Source organism: Poecile atricapillus, chromosome 4, assembly GCF_030490865.1.
Source record: "Poecile atricapillus isolate bPoeAtr1 chromosome 4, bPoeAtr1.hap1, whole genome shotgun sequence".
NCBI lineage: Eukaryota > Metazoa > Chordata > Aves > Passeriformes > Paridae > Poecile > Poecile atricapillus.
Window position 1 is genome coordinate 15,871,752 of NC_081252.1, and position 27,998 is coordinate 15,899,749.

General features: G+C 36.9%; 1 protein-coding gene across 1 annotated transcript in view; it reads right to left on the bottom strand.

The window, feature by feature from the left end:
• Nucleotides 1-27,998, bottom strand: part of INPP4B (inositol polyphosphate-4-phosphatase type II B) — a 309,603-nt gene that overhangs the window by 136,305 nt on the left and 145,300 nt on the right. The window contains exon 8 of the mRNA XM_058837251.1: nt 388-438. Within this exon, the coding sequence (XP_058693234.1) occupies nt 388-438 (51 nt within the window). The remainder of the gene's footprint in view (nt 1-387; nt 439-27,998) is intronic.

Genomic DNA, 27,998 nt, shown 5'->3' on the forward strand with positions numbered 1-27,998 from the left:
TGTTGCCAGTTTAATTGCTGAAAACACAAACCAAAGGCAACTCCTGCTGCAGAATGCAGCACACAATGACCAGAAGCTCAGGCTTCTTGAGGCAATGCCATTCCAGACTCTCAATCTCATCCAGATTGCTTGTACGACATTAACAAGGAGTTTGTTTGCACAGTTGTGTTTGTCTCAGGATAGCTTCAGTTGAAAAAGATTTTGAAAAAGATGTGGATAGGATTATATCAATCCATGAGACTATCACTTGTGCCTTGATTGTTTTATTCATTTAACCAAAAACTTTTGCTATTAAAAAAGCTTGTCAGTTCCTGTTGAGCAGTGGGTGTCTGTGCCTGCTGATGAGATGAAAAAAAAAAAAATCAATATATGAAAATAATTGCTTACCCCAACATCTGCTCTTGGTTCCTTGTGATCAGGTAGGACACTGGTGCGGACCTGAGAGAATTAAGGGGAAAAAAGGCAAGAAATAATTACATTTTTTTGTTGTTGCTTTCAAATCAGAATGAAAGAAGTGCTCATGCCTTTCTTTCCTCATACTTTTGACATTTTGGAGATAAATTTAAATGGAGGTATATATGTATATATAATTTATAACAACTAATAATTTAACCACAATATTTGCTGGTTCCTGTGAAGAAAGTCTCTTACCACTGCCTTTTTATCATTCTGAAATTTCCTGAGTCTCTAAAGGGCGAAAAGCTGTGTTCATTTGTTCCTTTCCTAAAATGAGATTTTTTTTGGCTCTAACTTGAGTGACAGAATTCTTCATCTAGAAGTACTATCTAGAAGCAAACTTTTCAGCTTCAAGTGAAAGAGCATAGTACATTGAAAAGTATTTTCTCCAAGTAAGTACTTGTCTTTGCCAGCAGATCTGCAGCAGAAATCCTGTTCCCCAGTCTCAGTGCATGACCCTGTCTCCTTCACCCTCTTGCTGAGCATCTTGAGGTGAGAGATATTTGTACACATTCAGAGAAGGAAAGCCTCTATATTCTCCCCTACATGGAACTTCCAGTTGTCCCCATGTTTACTGCAAGGTGGAGCTACCACTGTTCTCAACTACTTTAATTTCACAAGAACAAGTATGGGATAATCTGACTTCCTCTTCTATATTCCCCAAAATATAGTACAGGTTGGTGTGTGGCTGTGTCTTCAATGTCTTAATTTTATTGTTGGGTGGCAGTTGAGAACAGAAAACTGATTAAACAGCAAAAATTAGATAGAAAATGTATAAGAAAACTTCTGTGGCATCCTTGATAGCCTGGCTGGGTCAAAACCAGCCCTTTGGAACACCTTGCTGTTAAAAGCAACACACAACGGAGAATACACTGAACACACACATCTGTTTAATTACCCAGCCTATATAAAAGGTATTCATTCCCCAAGAACAAACTTTTTGCTTGATTTCCAAGTAAAACTCAAACTCATTTTATAAATCTCTCTTCAAAAGACTCATTATTTTTACCATGCCCTCAAATGTGACCCTCAATTCTATTCTAGATGCAACTTAGTACAACAAAAAAAACCACCTTTAAAGCAAAGATAATTGGAACTGTTTGTTATTCTAAATACATGTTGCTTTAAAGCACCAATATAAAGTCCACAACAAAGACTTAACAAAGAGGGATCAGCTTTTCTCAGTCATCTCTTATCCCTTGATTCACTACAATGAGAACATTGTTTTTTTCCACAAAAGCCTAAAGATAATAAAAAATGCTATGATTAATTTAATGAGGGACAGCATACTTTAGAAATCTGTGTGAGTCCTCATTTGGATGCAATTTTGCATTTAGGTTTTTTACACTAATACATTAGCAACTCCAAAGCATTTGACAATCTACAGAAAACTAGTACAAAATGTTCAATATTGATATTTGTATCTAAAATTTACCTTCAAATGTTTCAAGTCACAAATGAAAGCTACTGACATTTTCTTGTTGGTGATACACATCTTTCCCTTTTGAAGCTGAGGAGATAACTTAGAGCAGATTTGTTTCTTAAAAAAAAAGATGGACTATCAACACCAGGCCAAAAATGCTGTGCCATTTTAAGATGCTAAAAAGCGGTTCTGTGTGCTAGCCTCCAAGAAGTGACATCTGGTCTAACAAGAAGTCAGGTATTTATATTTTCTAATTATTATTGTTGCTATTTATTCAAGAAAAGGAAACCAATAATGTAAGAACTAACGTTCCTATTCATCATTTACTTAGGTATTTGTAACCCAGCAGCACTTCAGCAAATATTTTAAAAATTGTATGTCTTTTTGTATGATACTAAGTTGTGCTTCACAACAAGAGAAAGTTCAAGTGTCTTTTATGCTTACTGAAATAAAGTGAATTCAACATTCATTTAGAATCATAGAATAATACTTCTTTGGGAAGGAATGGATATTCTTTCCAAAAAATAAAATCTCAGTTCAGGAGAACATATTTTTGCTTTTCTGACCTGACAGAGATGTGGAAAGGGATGTCAACACCTGACTAACCTAGGGCCGTCCATAGAATAAAAGCATATTCCTGAATTTCAAATAGATTTAAAATACAGAAAAAAATTCTGCTGCATTTTGCAATACTTTTTGGTTCAGCTATGTTTGTTTATTTTCATTTGGTTTTAACCTGTTTATAGCCAGTAGTTGGACAGCCAAATGTAACTCTGGTGGGACCAACATTAGACTGTACCTCTTCTCCTCAAAATATATTTTGTTTAATTGAGATTGAAACTCAGTTTAATATCTTGATTGAAGTGTGTGCAAATGTAACTTTAGAAACAGTTTTATTATTTGACATTTATAAAAGAGTAAATACATACATGGGCAGTACAATCTGATCTTTGTGTATAAACACAAAGTCAGCTCATAAGCAACTATAAAACATAAGAAACAAGTCAGTTCTAGTCCCAGTCCACAAAACGGAAGAGAAAAAACAGAGATAAATACAGAGGATTTGAAAGGTCAAATATCCTCCCAGTGCCCTTCCTGATTAAACAACCTGCTGCACTTTTTAAAACCTTGTCATAAATCAACTTTTCCCTTCTGGCCCCACCCAGAACAACTACAAAATATAAATGGAAACAGAAAGTCAGATTTTAATCCCAAATATCCACTACTCTGTTAGAACTTCAGTTTTCTCATTATTTGCTCTCAATTATTTTTTCTCCTCTGAGTGGGGAGTTCATTTACAGCTGGGGTAGGATCATGTTTCCCTGGAATAGCACACACTACAGAGTTACCTGCCCAGAAAAGATCACAATGGCATGCAAGAAAGACAGCTTGTGACCTAGGCTAAATGCAAAATGTTTGTGACATGCATCCATTCCTGTGATTTTGTTTGTAGAATAATACAGTTACCTTTTTTACACCACAGCTTGTTGTACAGGAAGAACACCAGTGGACAACAGTGGGCGCTCACAATATGCTTACTTTTCTTTAAATCTCATACAGAACAATAAGCAATGAGTAATGCATTTGTCACAGACATATATGTGAAATTTCTCAAGGCATAAATGCTAAATTCAGCTTTAATGAATTGCCCTTTAGTAGAAGGCAGTTTTATATGATTAAAAGGAGCATTCAGTCATTTGTAGCACAATGAGCCACACTGTCAAAGTACAGAAGATATATTCACTATCATTACCGAATTTTTTGTGTTTGCCCTTAACGAAAGCCTTTGCAGTTCAGCTGATGATCAAAGGCCATGTTCAGGATGCACTCAAGTTTTGCAAACAAATAATGCTAGATCCTCTCCTTGGCTACTATCGATTTATTCCATCAAATCAACAGAAGCTTCCAGTGACTTCCCAGTACTCACTGCTGTTGGCTGCTCAAATGCACTCTTCTGTCATCACTCCTATACACTCCTGGCATCTCACAATAACTAAGTATACATAACAGGCAAGGCTAGGCAAGGCAAGATAAAAGAGACTACTGAAGGCAGTCACTGAAAAATTGACTAGCACTCCTTCAATAAAGCACCTTCCAGGAAAGGATTCCCAACTTCAGTAAAACAGAAGTCATATGAGAACACAACAAGCACACACATTAACCTGGAGGTGATCTAGGACAGTGACCATCTGCACCTTTCTGCCCCCACAGGGAATAGAAAACTGAACTCTGCTAACACAGCCCTACAGCTCCACAGACAGCTGCTACGGGCAGTCAGCCCCATCCTCACCACCACTGCCTGCCAGCCAGCCAGCACCACTACCCATCAGAGTCCAGGAGTTACTATTTCTTGGAATCTTTCAGTCAAAGAAATTGCAGCTTCATGTATTTATGCTGGGTGAGCTGAAAATGCTGAAATTGTTACAGGGTTCTGCAACAACATCAATCTGCTTTTATAGGATAGAACCCATTCCAGTACATGCAGCAAATTATTTTTTAAAAGAAGATATTTTACATTCACCAGCCATTTATTTTTGTCCTATAGATTAACAATTTGCTAAATAGTTCAATCAGCATAGTGTAGTCAGCAAAATAAAACACATCTATACTTTGTTTTTTGCTTTTTGTTTGCTAACTGCTTATTGAATGGAGGACAATACCAATACAGAAATTTTCCAACCTTTAGTGCACAATTTCCAACAGCCCATATATAACAAAAGAGGAAATCTTTTCCCATTGGGCATGCACGTAGTATTACAGGGTTTACAGTTCCAATGGAAAAGCTGATAGGCAGAGAAAGTAATAAATGTTAAAACTTAATTAAAGATGAAAACAAATAAAGGGAATATTAGCTATATCAAATTACTGCAATGTTTTATAATAACTATATTATTTTTATTATATACTAATTAAATTTAAACTTACAAAGTATTTATACATATATATATTCCCTACTACAGATAGTAGAGAAAATATGTATGCCTCTATTACTTGCTCTTTAGCAACTGATAGTTTCATCTGTTTACTTATCTGAAAAAGTCAGATAGAAGGGCAGGACTATCTGCATCCTTTCCAGAGGCAGCATGTGAATGTGACTCTTTTGCAGAGTGTAGAGTCAAGACCATTCATTTGTGCAGCACTGCCACTGTGTGCTACCTCCAGACACACTTCTCAAGACGTAATGTAAGGATAAGAGAAAGAACATAATTCTCAGTCTCTAGAATCTTCATAAACTGCTTTTCTTTTAGACATGTCTACAGCTCAATATCTTTCTCTGTGTAGGCTGCATCTTTTTATGCTTTCTAAAGAACACATGGCACAAAAGAAGCGTCACGAGATCCCCAAGCAAAGACTGGAGTTAACAGAATTTAACAGCTTTTGTATGTACAAAACTTGGTGTATGAATAATGAGCAGAAAAACATAGAAGTCTTGAGTGTTTGATTACAAACACAGTTTTGTTTGTCTATTTTTACAGCTTGGGCTTTCGCTCAGACTTGTCTTAAAAAATCTCAGTGTACAGAAAAAACAGATTACTTAGGAACTCTCTCCATACTGAGCCCAGGACAAGAAACATACAACTCTGCAGCATCCACATGGAAGCTGGAACTTCAAGTTACAGAAAAGATCGATACATTATGAGTGCTTTGGGGCATGCAGCAGAGAGTCAGATCTGATCTAGCAAGGCTTATTAACTCAGTATAATTGCCAGCCATAGCAGAGCTGCACCACTTCGCACAGTGCCTCAATGCAAAATGACACTAGCCCTATCCATGCAAATGCCCAGTATAGCTCAGATTCCATGCAGAAGCTACATAATGGGGAAAAGGCCCAGCTCAGCATGGATGAGAGCTTCAGCTGCTGGCACTTGGTCTGCAGATCACCAAACACAGCTAAGATGTGCAAATAGGAAAAAAAGGCAGTTCCTGTTAGTGGCCTTTCCCACATGAAGCATTAAGATCACACACACAGCTCATCCCTCTGTACACTGCAAAAAAAACTGAAAGTCACAAAGCTGAAAAACACCCCTCTGGAACACACTTGTAACCACCTTCCCATATTTAGGTCTATTCTATTCCACAATTATTTACTTTCATATAGTAAATAAATAACCCTTAAAGGCAAAGTCCTGAGATTGATTTATCTCTTGTATTTACTGGAAATAAGAAAAAGCTGTCAAACCTAGCCATGTAAATCTAAATTGTATTAAATATGTTTTTAGTGTATGCGATGTAAGAAAGGAAGGAAGGAAGGAAGTGTTTATTTACTTTCTTAACATAGCACACAGCATGAGCACTGGATTCAATTTTTCTAACCAGTTTGAAACACCTTTTTTTCTACAGAGAAAGATCTGTCAGATGTAAAGTTATGCAACAGATTAAAAGTGACAAAGAAAAATGGCCTGTATAAATTAGAGATAATTAACATTTGAGTCTTAGCATCATGAAAAATAGATTTTCTGTTACTCATAATTGTTCTTCATTGAAACTCAGGGTACAGATACTCTGCCAGTAGCAGTTGCTTCAGAACATCGCTTTTTGGGGAGGGAAAAAAGCTGTGCAGTGCTTCACCCAGTTAAATCTTGTGTTGCAGGATAAGCTCATCATCACTCTCCTCCTGAACAGCTCCCAGTAAAACACAGCCTTTGCACTGTGCCTCCAGTGCACACTTTGCACTCATGAAGGATCACCTGCAGGCAATGGCTCAGTTGTTTCAGGGGATCAAACACAGCTGCAAAATGTGGTTTTCACACATTTTGTTTTGCACAAAAACACTTGCCCGCCCCAGTCCCCCACAGTGATGAGTGCTGACTGACACAGACAGCAGCGCATTGCTGTTTATCGGGCAATCTGCTGGGTTTTTTTAAGGAGTCTAATTTTTGCAATCAATGACCACTGGTAGCAAGATAATGAGCTACAGTTTTTTTCCTTCATCTTTCAGGCTTTTTTGAAGCCAAATGATGTGAAGTAGCCTTCTAAAGTCTTTATAGGTACTGAATATTCTAGGCATTTGGTCAGTAATAATTTTAATAAAATATATTACAAAAACACATTAAAGGCTGTAGCTGTTATAACGAGTAACCCTTGCCCTCTCCCCATCATAATTTCCAGGAATGACCCCTTCAAAGTCTGTTTTATACTGGGAACGATATACAAAATTTGAACAGTAAAATTCCCTTTAAAAATGCTTGTGATGCCTCCTCCTCCCTGCTTTCTTCCACTGCAAAATAAAATTCACAGAAGGCAAATTCTGGCTTCTGTCAGCAAGCTACAGATGGAGCATTCCCAAGCTCTTTTAGATCTTCATTTACATGGGCCAGCCAATGGGGACTTGTTACTAGTTCAAATCCAAATACCTCAGGCTGGTTACTGTAATTCCACTATCCAAAAATCCTTGAGACAGACTCCACAATCCAAAAAAGGCAGCAGTTAATGGCAGCCAAAAAAAATCCAGATGTTCTGACAAATTATATCCCAAAGAATACTTCAGAATGATGAAGAAAATAGGACATAGGAATAAATATGTAGGGGTGTTTGAGGTGTTTTATCATGCTTTTTCACCCTACTTCCCACACACCCAGCTGTGCACGCTGCTCCAGCAAATCATGACTATTTGGCAATCTCTCAGTCTGAGCATCTTGCTCCCCTGAAGCAGCAGACTCTAACCCAAGTGTTCAAGTAGGAATTTCAGGGGAAAATGCCTTCCTAGAATGCAAGACGTCAGCACTGCCCACAGGGCCCAAGGCAGCTGGGTAGGAAGAAAAAAAAACATAAATCTCATTCCCATATGAGTATCAGAGAGCCTATCTGAAAAAACATGCTAGAAAAGCCAAGGAAAGAACTTGTACTCTACTTATTTCAGGGGAAACATGAGAGGATACAAGCCAAGGGTGGCAAAAAGCACATACAGTTGTCTAATGAACCAGGTCAACTCTATATTGCTTTAGTGTATGGCAGACAACATGAAGTAAGGCAAATATTACTGGATTCATCAGGTGAGCTCAAGGACATCATAAAATTTTCAGAACACGATCCTCTTCCTCAAAATTTCAGCAAAATTTGAACTTTGAATATCTTACAAAATAAATTGAAATCCCATTTTTTTTGCTTTACTGAATAAACAGCCTTTTTTGAGCATGCTAAAGTCAGCATTTCATAATTTGTGTTTATTACCATAAAAATCTCATTAAGAAATTTTACTATAAATTAAACATAGTGCCATTTCCACTGACATTACAGTTACAAGAAATGTCATTATTGTATGATTTCAAATGACATTACAGTTACATTAGCATCTTGCAGAAGTATTTCCAGCATTCCCAGTTCCTCAACAGATTAAACCATCTACTCAAGTGGCAAAAGGTTATTCACGTATTAAACACAGATAAAAAAGTTTTGCTGCCTTAAACAAGCCCAGACCTTTCAATGCTCTACACAAAATATCCCTGTCTTATGACTTGTGGGAGAAGCTGAAATGAAGAACTCAGAATTTAACTTGTTGGAGCAGTCACATCCCCAGTACATGAACCTCCAAAGCTCCCTCGAGAAGCTGGTATTATCTCTGTGCCAGCACCTGAGTACATTGCCATCTGGGGGCCTTAAGTTCAATATTTTGACAGCTATTTTTATGTGAGGTACCAAACGAACCAAATATCAGCTCTCATAGAAGCAAACAATTGTTTTAAAACATTGAAGATTTCATTCCCCACTCAATGTTTTATGCTAACTTTTTAACAAATATTTTCAGATTCTAAAGTGAACATTTTAGAGCAGTTAAGCTCAGTCAGTCAGTCTCAACCATCTTCATTTCTCACTGGGTATCTCCCACAGGGAATTCCAGACGTGGATTTTCCCTGCAGCTACTGCTAGAAGCAGCTGAAGCATTAGCATCACCAGGAAGAACTTTTGTGAAGACTTAAAAGGACTCACATTGAGTCCCTACAGTCTGTGCCAGGTCTACAAGCAGACTGATCCATCAGTAACCTGGACATCTGTGAGACATCAAGAGAAGTAGGGAAAGCTGCATATGAAAGAATATGACTGGAGCATACATTTTCTGACTAAACCCACTCCCCCCAGTATCAATCATAGCAACCAAGAGGCTGGTATTTTCAATAAAAAGAACTATTAGCAACACAGAGTTGTAAAAAACCCTCAGATCATGTGTGTAAGCATTTTACTATCACAGACATTACATGACAAACCTACGCGCTACCCCATTTTTTAACTACCTTGAAATTATTTTAATTTCTGCTCCCTCCCTTCTGACTGTAAGGTCATTCAAAAAAATTATTGCAATAATAGTTCAGAGTCATGTTCTAATTTACAGCCCATCATTATTCATGGTGAGTTTATACTCATTTGCTCTTCTGCCAACATAGTCTTTTAGCTAAGTAATTATTTTCTGTTCCTTATACTGGTCTCCTGATGTATTAATAAGAAAGGAATCATATGCCCTCTCATACTTCATTTTGTTAGGATAATAAGCCAAGCTTTTCAAATACACTGTCACGCAATAAGCTTTCCATTCCCCGGATCACATCATCTACTCCAGTCCCATTCATCTTTCTTAAACACAAATGATCCTATTACTGACAGCTTTCCAGAAAAGGCCTAACCTGTGTGTATGGAACAGAGTTCCCTGGATTAATCTGGGAATCAGTTCTGTTTCCCTCTCTCTGCTTCATTAGATCCACTGCTCAGTTGCACTTTGAAAAACTAATTTACCTGTGTTTTCCTTCACACAATTTGTTTCTGACACATTAAGTCTTTGTTCATCCAAAAACTTCATGTTGTTAGAAAAACACAGGGTCGTGTACTGAGAGACTACTGTATTTCATCCTATTTGTATTATTCCTGACTGCCTTGAAGCAGTTCCATAGGTAAAGAGTTGTATCAGCTGGCAAACCCTGGTTGTTTTTTTTTAGGAGAACTAAGGGAAATTTCTGCACACACCAAAATTTTCTTTAAGACATAGAAGCTGAAGGATTCTCACATAAATATCCACAAAAGCAAAGAAAATAATATTCATCAATAAGGATTTTTATTTTGTTCTTCTGACAATTTGTGATAATGTTTAAAAAATACTTGAGGCTGAGGTCTGGTGGTAGTACTACGTAATGGATAGGAATTCACTTCTCTTTTGGGGAACTGGGGGCAAAATTGCTCATCAAGATTTACTGCAGTAGAAGGCATATATATATATTTTAGACAGATGAGAGGGAGTACGTAAATGTTTGGGGCTTCCTACAAGCTCTATTTTCTTTGCCTTTGTAGACAGGATCTATCTATTCACTAAAGTCTGTTTTAGCAAGATTATAGCTGCACTTCCATAGATAATGACTCTTCCAACCTGTGGAACTGCAGAACTCTCATGAGAATTACTGTTGTTTCCAGGGCTCCCACATGCTTCATCCGCATTTCTAAAATTGACCCTTGAGGGGAGCAAGGAATTTTCTCAGAAGAACCTCCAGAAGATCCTGGGAAAATAAATGTTCCCAACTATACAATACAAACGCTCCCAACTATACAAATATAAACATTTCCAAAGCTATCTACAAAGAAAAAATGTACAAATATCATTTTTTTTTATTTGAGAAAGCATTTTTTTCTTGGATTAAAACAGTTAAACCTGCATAGCAAGAATTAAATTCTTATGTACACAAATGCTAAAACAAATAACCTCCTGATCAGTCTTTGAAAACAGTCTTTGATAGTGCTCTGACCTTTGCACAACCTCCTTGTCTTCTGAGATGAGAAACTAAAAGGGGGTTTAGTTATTTATTTATCAAATAAATTCACTGGTGGCTTTAGAAGAAGTTTCAAGACAAATGTGTCATCTCTCCCACAATCTAAACTTGTTTCTGCTTTAAAGGAGGAAGGAAGCATTGCTGGAAACAGGTATCACTGTGGGCCTATTTTAATATACAGCAACCTAAACATAACCTTGTACCGACAAGAGAAGGTAAAACCAGATTTCACACATTTCTTCCTCTCTCCTGTAACAGAGAGAGATTTATGTGAAGAACATTTAATCTTTCTATCACCATAACCACTTCTCCATTAAACACACATGATTCTAATCTCAAGATCATTTTACAGGAAGACTGGTTTTCTTCACCTGAGTATGTGTCACTGTGCTTAATAAATTGCCACATAAAGATAAACCCTTTTCCCCTCTACAATGTCAATTTTAACCTCTTTTTAAAGCATAACTGCAATCTGCAAGACATGGTAATCCTTCTCTATAAGCATGCTCAAGCTCTTGCAGAGATATTTCTTAAAACCAAATAAGTTACGAGCACCCTACTTTCAGACTGGGTAGTAGGCTGAGGAAAGCTGATAGCCACGGCTGCCTGAGCTAAGTAATTACATTCTGATTCTTATGCATCACAAGGTGTGAATAAAGACATTAGGTGTATGTTTTTAAGCAATCATTTTGCTTCTTCCAGAATTAATATTCTGACAATGCAGAAAGATTCTTAGGCTCAGAGAAAGCCCCAAGTATATTCAAATATTTTCACTACTTAGAAAAAAAAATAGACTTTTTTCTGAACCTGAAAAGTGGACGTTGTTGGTGGACTGTTTCAGTGATGCTTTTTCTGTAAATAGAAAGATCTATTAGGAACAATATTGTTAGCAAAGCTGTTTAGGTGTGAAATTTGGCCACCACACTTCTATTTCTAGAAATTACTTACAGATTATTTCTTCCTTTTATATTGCATATTCTTATTTGGAAATTAGCAAGACAATGTCTTCTAGGAAAGATAGGATCTGTTATTAGACAGGCTGATGTAAGGTGGACAATTTTCTTGGCCCATGGTTCTTCAGGAACTCCAGAAAGCTTGTGCTCCTGAAAATTTCTGTTTTCTTCATCGTATCTGCTTATCTAACAAAAGGCTACCTGCTCCTGCAGACCCTTAGCTCACCCCCAAACTGCCATGAGCAGCGTACAAAAACAGACACTCTGTGATAAACATCCCTGCTGTTCAAAGCCAAGCCATCTCCATTGTATCCCACCAAACACATTTTCTAAGAGAGATCCAAATGCCAGCCACAACAATCCAGCTTATTGAACGAAGGAGTCACAACCAGTTGACAGAAAAGTTATGCCACAAACTCAAGTAATAGCATTCCCCCTGTCATATTTTACTTTTTTTTTTCCTTGACTTATGATGCTCAGGATAATTTTTCACTCTCACATCGTTTGTTGCTCCCAGCAGTGCTCTGCTGAGATGACAGTGCTTGCTGAGTCACCATTTACTTCCTCAGCAAGTGACATGAAATACTGTGGGATGCAGAGATTTCAAGTCAGCGTCGTTTCTCAGGATATGTACAAATTGGAATCAGGAATGGGAACAGAAGATTTTAAATAGGCCTGTGTTTCAATGCCACTGAACAAACTGCACTTTTTTAAAAATACTCTGTAAACAGCCTTACCTAAAACCAGTCCACTCATTAAGAGTATACTTGGTTTAGAGATGTGCATTACATTCTTTTTGAATTTAATGCAGTTCTAGATAAATTAGCTTCTGGAAGGTAGCTACATTTTGAATCACTAACAGTTCTCTTGAATATCAAAATTGATATTAGAAAATTCACTACAAAGTGAGCCTACAAAAAGAGTAGGGGATGAAAAAAGTACATGCACATTTCCACAGCAAGGATTTTATGTCATCTAAATAAGATGACGAAGTTGATTTCTGTCTAAACAAAGTCAAAGGAACAGCTACATCTTGCCATAGATGAATCTAAATTTGCCTAACTTTAAATGGGTTACTGCAGATAATGCAATGTCTTGAGGAGGGACTTCTGAAAACCAGTGAGAGATTCTATCTGCTTAATAAACCACAAGTCTATGCTTCCAAAAATGTGTTGGTAGCTTCATGTATCCTAACACCATATGTCATAAATTATAGGTATCATAATTCATCCAAGTACAGAGCAGCCTTACTCTTTCCACATTCAATAGAACCTCCTTCCCTGACAAAAGGAATAATTTGTAAAAGAAAAGCATTTTAATCCATGATGAATTATATGAATGTAGCTTTACATGTGAAAATATGCAAATCTCTTCAGTTTGTGGACAGGTGGTGATGTAATACCTATTGTAGAGTCAGAAAGTACTTTGGACCTGATTAGCATAAGAGATTTGATAGTCAGGATGCCTTGGCAAAAACAAACAGAGCTTTGAGGATTGCAAGGAGATTGAATCGACCTGGTGACAGGAAAGAAGATTGAGTCAAGTAGAAGAGACGCTGCAAAAATGTATGTTTATTTGTATGTTTGTATGATGTTTAACCCAATTATTGTAGTAAAAAATTACTAGCCTTCCTAGCATGGTGTATAAGCCTATGCAGCCCACAGTAAATTTGGATTCTGATCACCACTCAGTTGTGCCAATCTCTCTCCATTGCCGATAAGTACCCTGAATTGCACAGCATCCTGTGTGCTGACAGGATAATGGTAGTTCTAGAAAATTAATGTATAGAGGCTTCCCCTTCCACATATCTAAAAGGGAAAAAGATATATGCAACAAAGAATAGCTTATATGTGAAATAATGTGTTATTCACAGAGCATTGTCCAGCTCAGACCATAAATTCTCTATAAATTATTACAGACCCACATTGCATCTAATATGACTATTATAGTGGGATCATCCATCAGTGTTGGAAAATCCCTCCAAAAGTAGTTCTCCAAACTCAACCACCTTGCAGATGGCTCCTGCTAACAAAAATTAGAAGCAAGACAAAATTCCATTGGATAAAAATGCATCAATTTTTATCTAACTAACTCTAGGAAACGTTTCAAGGTATGAACTAATTTAGCATGAATGTCAAGGGTCATGTGCCATTTTCTAATATAACCCATTCAATTTCCAATGTGAAAACAGCCATATCCAGCAGCTGAATTGTACAAGTTGATTCAGAATCAAACCCCAAATATAAAACCCCCAAAACCACAACCCAACACTACCCACAAACACCCCCTATGCACAGATTTGACCTTTTATTTCTTATACTACAGATAAGCAGTCCTCATCTAGAACAGTAACAGCCACATTGAAAAATGACAAAATATGAGAATGTAATGAGGTCAATGAACACTGTAGATGGGAAGAGAGTGTAATTTTAAAGAGAAACAGATAGTGCGTGTTTTACGCACATCATTTGAAACACGCAATATAAAAATTTATTACATCTTTCTGAAGACAGAGAAATCCCATCCTCATATGTATTCCCCATCTTGGTGATTATTTTGTACAGTACTGGTATCATCAGAATTTGTTTGAAATTAATACTGAGACTTTTCCCCATCTTAAAACTCCCATAAAGTTGGCCAAAATTAATTCTGTCATTTCTAGCTCATTTCACAAAAGAAAGAATAAAATGGGTCAAAATGCTTTTCAATATTTTGACTAGAAAATGGAAAAATATTTTAAAAATCTTATAGGTTAATGATTTAACTTAAAAAATAACAAAAAAGCCAGCAAAATCAAAATAAGCAGTCCCATACATATTTGGTAGAATTTGCTACAATTTCTTCTGTATGCACATAAATGTTAGCACCATTAAATACCATCTTTATTCACATGTACAAGAATGAAAATGAGCAATTAAACCAAAGTATACAATTGTTTTATTTATACACCTTCAGTAGACCCTGCCTAAAAGGGATTAATTTTTCTCTTGCAGTCATTTCATTAAGTGATTTCATTAAGTCACCCTACTCAGCTTTAAGCACTAAAGATCTTGAAATAATACCTAATTTAATACTGTTGCAAGAACCTTAACTCCAAAATTGTCAGCATAGACATCATCAAAGAGGCAATAATAAAATGCTCTTTAATGAAGTCCATATCTTTTTTATTTGAAAAGATCAGAGTGGAATAAAACCAACATTAATGATCTTCAGTAATCATTCCCTGCAAAAACTAAAACATGCTAAGACTTGAAAGTACACATTTAAAAGTAATAGCTGAACATTCTTTTAAAAGGAAGACCCAAATTTCATGTAATGCTGCAGCTCAAGATAATGTCAGGATTAACAAAGTGTGAATGACAGATTTGATTTAATGACTGCAGCTTAAACTTCTCCTCCTTCTACACAGAGCTCATGGCACAGAAAGGCAGTGATTTATGTACAACTCTCTACACCATAAATGCTCCACAAACCTCTGAGCAGTCCACAATTGCAAATACCTTGAGAAGGACAGTTTCAGGACCCCAAAATCCCAAGAATTCTCAAAGTTGTTCTGAGTTAATGATACTTCCCTTTTTCCTTGTATATGCAAGAGGAAACCGAGAGACCCTGATTGAGACCCTTGAACAATGTTTTGCAAACACAAGAGTGACAGAATTGCAGACCTCTGCAGGAAGACTGATTGTGTGAAATAGCAAGCTCAAAATCTAGACACTTATGGAGTTTTTTTCTGATCTACATTCATCCCATAAAATCCATCCACATCTATGTAAAACTAAATGCCTTTGCCCTCCAGAATGAAGGACCTAAGATGCTGAAGTCCATATTATAATTCCCAGACATCAGTTCTCTGCTCCCCACATCCTTTCATTTATGTCATGGTAATTTTTGTTTCTCCCACCACAATTTAATTCAACTGTTAATTTATTTTTCTACCTAGCACCTATCAATTCCTACCCATGCTGCCACACTGAAACATGTCATTCCTGAAGCAGTACTTCCCTTAAATTCCTCACCATCACTCACAAGAAGACACAGAGAACAGGTATTTTCAGCCTCTCAGAGAGAAGTGAGACTTCACAATACTCAGCATCCAGACCCTTCTTTTCTTTGAAAGTCATGTGCCAACTGAGGTGTATTTGCTTCCTCAGTTCTTTTCTCCTGGAAGAGAGAATGATTTTCCCTCCTGAAAAAAGAGCTGAACACAGAGATCTGCAAGGCCCTGCTGAGGGAAGCTGGTGTTTACCATCTCAACCTTGACAGCACTAGCATTGACCACACGTCTTAAGCATTCTTCCAGGATTTCTGGAGTACCATGAACAGAAAGTTTTCTTTGCTGGTATGCCAAATTTCTACTCTTTTCCATTCTTCTCTACCAAGAATTTAAAAATTAAGTTTGCTGCAGAAGTTTCATTTTCATTTAAGTCATTATGAAGTTTTTGCACTGGAGTATGAAACAAAAGTTAAATGTATTACTTTTTCTTCTATTATAGGCATAAAAAGGAAACTTATGCAAAGAAATGCCTTCATAAAAAAATTTACCATTTCCCCTTTTGAAGCTTTATTTGTGAATACAGCTGGTAGAAGCCTTCAGAAATGGCACCCTGCTGCTGAAGGACTACTTTTTGGTACATGTCTCTTCCAAGTTTTTCCAAATGTCAGAACCTATTTTACTTCTAACTTCAGTTTCTACTTAAAAATACAGTTATCTGTAACATATATTTACAGAAACTTGTTTCTTCCAAAGACATTAAGACGCAGCAGCTGGAAATGTCAGCATCATGATAATTATCATTAGAAATGTGGCTATAAATTTCCTATTAATCCTACTGGGTTGCTGTATGGATTGAAGATTATTTTATAATCATGCACTTCACTTGACAAGTGCTTACACACAAGAGAGCTCCTGTCAGGACTATCGCTACCATCCACAATAAAAAAAAATAAACTTCAGAAAAAAAGCCCAAAACCAAACAAAGCAAACAAACAAACAAACAAAAAAAATAAAAAAGCACACCAAACAACAACCTAATCAATCAAAAAGCAAACAAAAAAAACCCCAACAACTAAAAACATTCAAAAAAGTAAAGTTTGGAAGATTATTTTTTCCCTGCTAAGAAATGGTCTTTGAAATGACAGAGAATTATTCATGTTTTAACCTTTTGCTCATTTACTGCGTTGCACATGCTAAAGCTCTCTCAAGGGTAGAGCTAGTATTCTTGTTCCATTTCACCAAAGACATAAGCACAGTGTCATGTCAGCAAACTACACTTTCCAAGAGTGAAAATCTGCAGGCTGACTGCCATTTTGTCTTGCATATTTCTCTGTGAAGATAAGCACCAGTGCCTAGTGAATATCATTTAAGAAATCCAAACTTCCTGAGCAGAGGCTAAGTTGGCTTCCAGCACCACCTTCATATATAGAAGCAACAACAAAAGCCACTTCCAGTTACGCAGTTCAATTGTATTAACAGCAATATTTTTTCCTCACACTTTTTTCTCCCCTAAATTTCCCGCATCCTATGCTGATAACAAACAGTTCCAATACATTCTTTACAAATCCTGTTCTGCTGGCAACCCATGAATCATCTGGCAAAATAATTCCTCATGCCTGCAGGGCACAGATAAAGGCTGCCTTGAGGCATGGGGCCAGTACAGCACATTCACTTGCTCGAGACACTAGGAGTCAGCATGGTTACACTGAACCCAGAAAGACCTTTACTCTTTTCTGTATATATGTTTTTCTTCTTTTAGTAACCAGAAATCAAACTAGGCTCTGTGCTTGACTTACACCAGCCAGTTCATTGGTCACCAATGTTATAAATAGCTCACCACAATCGGGTTGGTCAATCAATAAGGCAATTTATTAATTAATTGATAAGGGACAAGTAAGCAGCGCTGGGGATGCAGGGAATCTCCGCTCTACCAACACATCCACCTTACCCCTGGTGACTGGCTCTTTTATAGGCAGTTTCTTGTGGGGCTGTGTCATGCCTTCTGTGCTGGGGTACAAGTCCAGGCAAGGCCAAACATGTTGGCTATCTCCCCAGCAGCAGTGGCTGGGAGCCCTCACCAAGTCTGGACAAAGCTCCAACATGTGGCCAGCTTACACTCCTAGCAAGCAGGTAACAGCAGGAACAAGGTTTTACACGTTTGCACAAGCCCACTCTTTACTTTATACATAAAGAGTGGATACCATTCATAATTATTTCCTAAGCAATTACATAGTGGCAAAAATACTTAACAGCAAAAACCAGCAATTCACAGCAAAGGGATTTAAACAAAAATAATGAAATCATTATATTTTCCTTCATCTCATATCCATGTTTTACTTTAAGATCAGTATTCCTGTTTATACTGATCCCATGGTGTGTTTACATAATGACACGCATCACTATGTAACATCTCACACCAAGTCCACATCATGAAGAAAAGTCATCTCTGCTTTTCTAAACAACCACATCCACAGCATTTTTATATTAAGGCCTTTGCAAACTCCATCTGCAAAGTTTCAAATTCAAAATTATCAAAGTTCAAATATATGTCTTTTGACTTTCTTTTAATACTCACCACAACATTGGCAAGTATATTCATAGGTATATGAATATGTACCAGATTTATAATAGGATTCCACAGTAATTCTTTCTTGTACAAATATTTTCTGTATTTAATATATGTCACTTTCCATGAAGAGACAGACGCACAGAGACAGACTGCACTTAGTGATTATTCTGTCTAGTCCTGACTTTCCTGCTCTTTACTTACAGAGAATAAGATCTGTTCTCTCCACGTATGCAAGAAAATTCCAGTTTAGAACTTTGGGATTTCAAAGCAGGTTCCCATGGCAATTGGTATAAACAAAACTTTTGGACTCTACATTTTATTTCTGTTTTCCAGTAAAAGTAGCAGGAAGCACCATGTCAACACCCAAAGAGTGAAAAATGTAATATTTCCTTGCATTAACAAGTTTCTTTTCAAGGTTTCTTTTATAGTAATGCTTTGGCATATCCATAACTAAACTGAACATCTTAACTCTTCATTTCATTTCCCCCTCCCCCTTCCCTTAAATTAATACAAACTGCACAATTATATTGCCATCACTGAAACTGCAACTGCACTTTACTGCTAAGGTAACACACAGGATTCCTGCAATGGTTTCCATTCTGGGAACATCAGTAATTTCTGCCCTAACAGTCTAAGCTATTGGCGATCATCTTCAAAGTCAGCAAAAGAAAGGAATAAGCTTGAAAGGAGACAAGAAATTAATACTGAAACTTCAGAATTTCTAGACCATAACAAAAAGGACAAAATGACAGTATCATTTTAATTAACTGTGAAATAGTTAATCTGAATAGCCCTTTCACCAAGATGCCTTATGGAGAAATGGATCCATCCAGATGGTACATGGCAGCCATTTTGTAAGGAAATCACAATTTGAACAAAAAAATTATTCTTAACAGCGAAAGAGTCAATAAGTGCAATGAAAAATGTGCAGTTAAACAAATATTTCACAAACATGAATATAAATCATGCTTTTTGCAAAACAGATACAACTTGAAACAATTAAGGGCTGCTCCTAGCTGCATAAATGTGAATTAAAAGCAAGCCCAGGTCACTAAAGTTACACCACTTCAAAACCAAGGGCTTTGGGTCTATAAAGAATAATCTAGGGAGAAAAAAAAAATACTCCTTTGAAATTAAACCAAATGGGAATTTTTTACTTTGACAGATAAAAAAAAGTGGTATTTACATGGCTTAAAATGGCTTAACAAAATTGGGGGGGGGGGGGGGGGGGAGGTGAGGGAGGAACGGAATTCAATTATATTGCAATATCTAGTACATCTAGTTCAGATTAGGTGCACAATGTCAAATCATAATATAAATTAACACAATTAATTATTGGTCTGTGTTTTCAACCCCATCTCAAGAGTTTTTTTTACTTCAGTGCTGCTTCTTCCATGGAAAAGATTCTCTCACTAAGGCAGCGAAAGGGAATATTCTCTTGACTTGTGTTGAAATTTCAGGAGTCCGTTTTCTAAGCAGCTGAGTTTACCTCTGAATAAAATTGACTCATTCTTGCCTTTAAATACAAGAACAGAATCTATCTTTTGAGAAATTCAAAACTGCAAATGAGAAATTCTTTGCACCAGACATCTACCTAAAGCTTGTAAAACATATTTTCTCCATGGAAAAACCAGTACTTGCTAAAGACAAGAAAATTTTGCAATTAATTAAGACCCCATAAAATCGTATTTTTCTGCAGATTCTGAAGTACTTTCTGAGCTTATTGAAAAGTTTCTTGTCATGAAAGTTTACAATGCTCATGCTAGAATGCTAGAAGCATCTCATGAACAATGTACATGAACCAAATGTAATCTTAATAGCTCTATTATTTCAGGGCAACAACTTCAAGTGAAGACTGTCTGAAGGAGACCTATCACTTGAATTTCAATAATAAAGGCAATCCTATGTTTCAAAGAAGTCAGCTTTATTTATGACATGTTATTCTAGATCAATGTTAACATTAGAGCTAATAAAAGAATCTAAAACTGAGAAGGGGAAAAAGCTATGACAGATCCACAGTGACATGTAGCAGCATGTGTTTGTTTTGTTCAACTCACCTGTTGCCATCTGGAACACACCAACAGGCTGAGACCCAAACAGATTTAAAGCTGCAGTCAGAAACACTTTGCAAATAAACTATGGTAGGAACTAGCCCAGCATAAAACAAAAACCAAAAGAGTGAGTGATATGAAAAGTATTTAGGAATATAAATCAATATCACAAAACCTCAAAGATATCAAGCCCCTCAAATATACTAAAGAAATAAAACCAAAAACACTCGCCACTTCACCAGTTACAATTCAGACTTTTGTTTATGCACTTCTGGATCTTCCTTTTCCTGAAGTCCCATCAGACTCCAAGTTCAGAGTATTTCATGCCCTTTATAGTTTAACATATCCAATGTCAGCAGCATGACAGGGATGGTGTATGATCTAACCAGTATCTTACTACAGACTGCAAGTTATTCTAGACATTGCCAGTAATTTAAGATTTAGTCATGATTTTGCATTCACTGACTGGGTGATTATTGCTAGTGATTGTCACAATATATATACATAATACACTATATATCCTTATTAGAAAAATGCATATGGTCATTAAGAGGAGATCAAGCAGACTAATTTATTTTCCTTCAGTAAGATAACTGCTTGTCTAGACAAAGGAAATGCAGTAGCTCTTATCTTCTGAACTTCAACAAAGCATTTGATACAGCGCCTTTTCAAAAATTATTACTGATTTGGAAAGGAATTAGAGAGATTAACAGACTGGCTAATCAGGAAATGTAGAGCTGAAACAGGAGATTTCCTTGGGATTCAGTGGCAGGGTTAATTTTATTTCAGGTTTTCACTGAACACTACAGCAAAAGTTGTAGAAGCTTTATAATGAAATTTAAAAGGAATCTGTTACAAGTAAAACCTCAATGGGCTACAGAAGGAATTCCACATGGAAGATATGAGTAATAGAAATAAAAATGTATTAAGTACAAGACAATGCATTCAATACTAACAACAATCACTTCCTCTATGTGCTAGAAGCATGTTAGTTCAGAAAACACAGTGGCAGAAAGAATTAAGCATATCAGGAATAAGCAGGCTTAGAATCAGGAATCAACAACTTTGGAAAAAAATACAATTAAGCTTTTCAGATATAAGAGGAAAGCTGTTTCCTATTTATCAGCAATACTGTGAACACTTGCCATTCACGTTCAAGAAACAGGATTATGGATGTCAGTAAGAATGGAGAATGAAATTCCAGTAAGAGAACTGCAATAGTTGAAATTTATTTATTATCAGAACACAACAGCTAAAAAGAAGTATTACTATGGCACATTAGCATCAAAGGAAAGGGAGATATTTAAAGCAGTGCTCCTCAGACTTTAAAATTGGAACAGCCCAAAAGGCTGTTGGAAGTTGGAGAAGGGCAGTGGACGTTCCAATTTAATGTTCTCACTTATATTTCATAGAAACAGAGCAGTTTAATTGAAAGACACTTGGAAAAACACCTCATTCCAACCCTCCCTGCCATAAGCAGGGACACTTTCCACAAGTCCAGGTTGTGCAAACCCCATCCAACCTGGCCTTGAACATTTCCAAGGATGGGACATCCACAACTTCTCTAGGCAACCTGTATCAATATCTCACTACCTGCACAAAGAAGAATTTATTCCTACTATCTAATCCAAACCTGCTCACTTTCAGTGTGAAGCCACTCCTCCCTGTCCTATTATGCCATGCCCTTGCAGAAAGTCCCTCTTCAGCTCTTTTTAGGCACACCTGGAAGGTGCTACAAGGTTACCCCAGCATCATATCTTCTGCCCGACCCCAACTCTTTCAGCCTGTCTCCATAGGAGAGGTGCTCCAGCCTATCCAGCTCATCATCTCCATGACCTTCTCTGGACTCACTCCAACAGGTCCATGTCCCTCCCTCCCGCTGCCCACAGTGCTTTGGATGCAGCCCAGGACATGTTTGGCTTTCTGGGCTGAGTGCACATGGCTGGGTCATGTCCAGCCTCTCAACCACCAACAACCCCAAGTCCTTCTGGGCAGGGTTGTTCTCAATCCATTCTCCACCCAGCCCATATTTTTGCTTGGGATTGCCCTGATCCATGTGTACAAAAAAGACATTCTTAGCACATTCTGATCAAATAGATAAAAGTCACTGTCTGAAGACTGAATAATACCAAAATAATTTAAGCAATAGATCCCCTTGTGACTCAGCGTAATTCTTTCTCTTTCAGAAAAAGATTAATTTTCAACTTAACTGAATACTATCCTCTAAAAGACCATATCTTTGAATGTAATTGAAAAAATTGCAAATTCCCTTTGGGCTATATTCTTCTTGAATTCTTTTGGGAACTCCATGACTGTTACTATGCTTGCACTGCCCTGGGGACTATGACTGCTATTCTGGACCAGAGCAGAGATACTCAGCTATGAAGCTAGCATAGTTCTTACACCTGGCCTGTGTACATCCAGTATTTAGTGGGACAGGTTCAAAGAACCCCAAATCCCTGTTTCGTCCTGAAGTGCATAAATGAATATGAGCATTGCCCTGCTTAAAATAGTTACAGCATTCTTTTGCTAATCACATAATTACTTCATCCATATGAACACAGGATCAGTATTTTAGCCCCCACACAACTTTCCTCATTCCTTTTTCTTAGCCTATTTTCCTAAACTACTTAAAATGAACAATGAAAAAAACCAAATGTACATGGAGTCTGAAAAACGTGCTGGCAGATTTCTTCTAGAAATTTTAAAAGTACCTGAGGAAGTAAATGGGACTAAAAAAAAGTACCTCAAAATGCTAAAAATGGGAAATTGAATGTCTAACTTGATTCAAATCCATTGAGCAGCCTACTGACATCTTCAGGCATTTAAGTATCTCCAGTCTGAATACCTTTATAAAATCAACCCATAAGCCTTAACATACTCTACAGCTGTGGCAGAAGTTCTAGCATGAAGGAAAAAAAAAACCAAAAAAAACCCCAAAAAAACCATTAAAAACTCATGTTTCATTCTTAAAAAGCACCTTAGACAATCCAGTACCATTCCAGACCTTTCAAGTTTTTTCCAGCCCAGGGTATAAGCTATGATTTCCTCTAGGAAAGGCAACAACAGCATGTAAGTAGTAACATCTGCAGTCTAAGTAGGTTACTTTGCATTCTCTGTCTGTTAAGGGAATAACATTGTCACGTGGGATAAATTCTCTTTTTTTCTTTACACTGCTGTGGTAGATCTATGCTAAAAGGTAAAAAGTAACAAATAGTGACATGCAACAGAACAGAGACTATCACAATTTACATAAATCTAATTCTAAAGGTGAATGAAAATTGTATACAAATCAACTACTTTTGCAGCAGGCAACTCAATGAAAAATATTCAGTGAAATTTATGCCAAAAAGTTCTCTTTTCTTCAAGGGTATGATGTGCTGTGCTTTAAGACAAACAAGGTAGGACAGTGGAACAGAGGGCGTCACAAATCATAAAGCCATTGAATAGAAGCTGTTATTTTTTAAGGCACGTTTCAGAAATCTCTAAGTTTGTCAGCAGAGCAAATAAAGCTGACGAAAATCCTTTAGTGATGTTTTTAGCTCCTTTGTCAAGCCTTTAGAGCTGCTGCTTCTGCACCAGCAGCCTCCGGCCGCACTCCTTGCCCCAGTGCAAGCTGCGCCAGTCAAACACCTGAGGGCGCTGGGGTGGCCCCGGCAAAACAGGTTTGAGTCACATGGAACTGACTCCGTGTTTCTGGAGCTGAAAGATGGGAACTCCAACAGCAAGCATCATGAGCAACATTAAAAGCTCATAGCAAATTTAACAATTCCCATGAAAATCAGTTAGGCATCCACTCTTCCTTTTTCTCTGATTTTTTCAACAAATTTCCTTTCAGTTCCAAATAAGGACAGATTGATTAAGTATCCCATTATTTCTGAAAATACTGGATTAAAAGATAAGTTTTGGAGATGTAACTAGGTAAAACTCATGTACATTTACTACAAAGAAAATTTACATTAGAAAGAAATTTTCAGAGCTAAACTACAGCCAATGTTCAATTCAAACACCGTAAAAATACTAACCGTTCCTGGGAAGGAAATGCAACTTGTACTAACACACTGCAAACATTATTTTCAGCCATAAAAGTTTTTGCAATTAATATTATCTGTAAGACTGCCATGAGAATTCAGTTAAACACCAGTACATCGCTCATTCTTGCAGCATTTTACTTCAACACATCCTTGTTCATGGTAAGGGTTTAGTCCTGAAATGGAGGTCTGGATCCTTGTTCCCCATCCCTGTTCTTGCTTCAAACCCGCCTGTCTGAAGTCTCCCAATAGCTGCAGTAAGATATGACTTCAGCTCTTATCTTCCAGCACTGTGTAGTGTTGCTAGATCTTAGTCAAAGCATTGTTAATTCCTGTGATGAGTACATTTAATTTAGTCTCTTTCTCTTTCCATGTGGAAATTATATCCCACAGGACAAGAGGCTCTACTTCTCTGGCACAATACTGTTTTTATTTTAAAAACAGAGGTTACACATGCAGACTTTTTCAGATTAACAGGGCGGTTGCTATCCTTATCTGCACAACAATTTTTTCAGGAAATAAATTTCTGCAAATTACTATTAAGTATCAAAATATTTTGAATATTTTGCAGAACCCTCAGAAGAGAGAAGCAGGAGCACTCAGTACATGTTGCAAACACCTCTGTGTTTGAATTGGTACCACTAGAGAAATATTGCAGTCACACATCACCTTGAGTTCCAGACACAGACGTTAGAGAAAAGGATTGATTAACAGACCTCATACATTTCCAGCTCTGGGTCTGAAACTAACCAAAGGTAACAATACATGTCCTACATCAACTTCCTTCCATAAAAATTGAAAGGTTAAGGAGAGACAGTGAACTTGATCAGCACTAACAAGGACCACATAGATTTAGAAAGAGGGGGAAAAAAAACCCAAAAAAAACCCAAAAAATAAAAAAAAGTAAATAAAGACACCTGATACTGTAGCTTACATTCCAGCTTTTTTCTTTAAACACCCTGAAGAAGCTATACTTCAAAAAGCAGCACCTTTTCTAAGACTGCATGACTCTAAATACAGGTATAAAATTCCTCCCACAGAAATAGGAACTGCTCTATTAATATGTAGCAGACCTTCAGTGCTATTCATGATTTCAGTGTAGACTGCTTTCATCTTTGTTAATATTGACTCTAAAAACAGCACACAGAAAAAGGTCAGAGCACTAAACAGCACACACTGCTCTGGGGTACAGACTTTCCACCTAGCTTAGAAAATAACCCACCTATATGTGATCTCCTTACTAATCTGAAAACCAGATGAAGGCATAAGAGATTAAAAAGAAACAATTTAAGATGCCTTCCAAAAATGAATGTAGAAACCTTCATGTAAATACATGCACCTTGCAGAATTTCAGCCCTGTCTCCTGCAAATGTTATCGTTGCTGAGATACTAACCTATACTCCAGACTGCAAGCAGCACTCCGCCCACAGACTGCCTTCCAGCTCAAACTCCAGGAATTATGCCATGTGGAAATTTTGACTCATCCAGCCAACTAGGCCTAGCAAGTTTAAAGTGCCATCAGACCAAGGATCTTACTAGAAAAAGTCCCTTTCCCCCCCTAAAAGCATACCCCAATCAATCCAAACAAAACCTAATTCAAGGGAAATCAAATACACCAGGTGAACATTCTTGGGAATTTTATTCCAATCATTTAAAGGCTGCTTTGTCCAATATCACCTTTTAATCACCTTCCATTTCATGGAAGACAAGAAAATGAAAGCATTTCAGAAATATGAGCCAAACCAAATGCCCCCATTAACCACTGTGTTCCTCAGGAAGGTGAGGTGTTATTACAGGTGAATGGCCTTATAGTAACAGCAGAGGCTAATTTAAGAGAAAGTGATTATCTGCTTAAGATAACTCCTAATAATAATGCAGTATTATTACATTAGTTTAATGGTAATGACAATGTTTCCTCCTTTGGAAAAGCCAACTTAACTACTTCACTGAAAAATTAAATTACTTTGATAAAGTATTGAAGGCTTTTTCTCATGTTTTGCAGGGCTAATCCTGAACAAGACATGAATACATGATATAAATGAGAAACCACAAACAAAATGAAATAAAATACTTGAAATTACTGTTTTGGTGTAGGCACGCACACTAGACAATTTTATATTCTCTGAGAATATAAAATTCATATAAAATGAGAATATTTATATTTTATATCCTGTTTTTAAGATATTAAGAAATACACTTGCAAAACTCATCATATTGCACTTGCTAGTAATATCAGCATACATTGGTTACATTTTTCAAGGATAACAAAACATGCACTTGCAGTTGCTTTAGTTACTAATGCTCTAAGTTCCATGTTTATAGAGTTTGAGACTAATTTCTTCCCTAACCTCAATATTACAAAGATTTTTTTTTATATCCAGTTACAATATTGGCAACTGTGGAAGCAAATGGCAATAACAGCCCCATTTAACCTCCTGTGCCTTAGGCCCAGAAAAACAAGAGTGAGCACGTATACACTACAATCACATAAACTGCAGGTTTACATGAATTTTGGATTAGCAAAGCAACTATAGGAGAACCTGTGTTCTCCTTCATTTTACCTGAGCTTTGTACTTACCTCACACAACACTTCAGTCTTTGCAATATTAATATTTTAGCTAATTCTGTACTTTTAACTACAAACTCAGAGGTAAAGATGTATCATCTTAAGGCTTTGCAGTATTAATTGTTATGTCTCCAGTAACTCCTTCCAATGCCTTACATATATCATTACTCTTTCCAATAGAAAATATCAAAGGAATTAAGACTTGAAGCTCATTTCAGTGATACAGCTCTATTTGTAGGCAAACAAATCCAGCTCTAATTGAATGCCAACCTGAGACAGAATGATGTAGGCTATTTAACTTAACATAAAAGTTTGACCATGTCTTCTAATTCAACCTCTTTCTCTCTGAATATGAATCTCCCTAGCACTTCCTTCCTATCACATCCCTACTACTTATTTCATTTGGACACCTGCATCACATCCCCCATTCATCACATGCCAAAATCAAATCTCAGCAGCCAAGGAACAAAACAGCCAAAAAAGTATTTTAGTGTGGTGAAACATCTAAGAGAGCAATAATGGGTCTACTTTGATAGGCAATACTAGATTGGTCCTCTAAATCACATCTAGGCCCTTAATGTTTTTCCTAGCATCTGCCTTCCACTCTGCACTTTGTGTTTGGATGTTGGCCAGACACTCACCACATTTCTCCTCCCAGGTTTCCAGCTCTGGGTATCAGTCAAGAAGGACTACATGATGTTAAAGCAAAGCATATCTTCTCCCCAATCCAGAAGTTGCCTTAGAAGCTCATTTTCAACATAACTTTTGCTTAGTTCCAGGTTAAATCCTTGTGCTCTCAACACTTGGTGGCAAAAAGGGTAAAGGAAAACATCTGCACATTTCCAGATCACATGGGATTCCTTTTATCATCTCTTATTTAGAGTCATAACAAATGTTAAAACCATCTGAAAATACATGTTTGCTTTTCTTTATAGAATAAAGAAAATTGACTATGGACTATAGAATAAAACTTTTCTTTTTATCTGTAATAAAGCTATGCAGTTTTTTTTAAATCTAAATTCTTTTCCCAGTCTATAGACCCATATTAAAGAAGTTGCCATCATTATATAAAAATACTTATTGTAATTAGTTTCAGACAGTGCAGCCTCAGTTATGGAAAGTGCTCAGCAACTAGGATACAAAAAACCTAGTCTTAAACAGACAGGCCCTACAGTGCTGAATTCCCAAAGTCAGAACAAACCACTTCT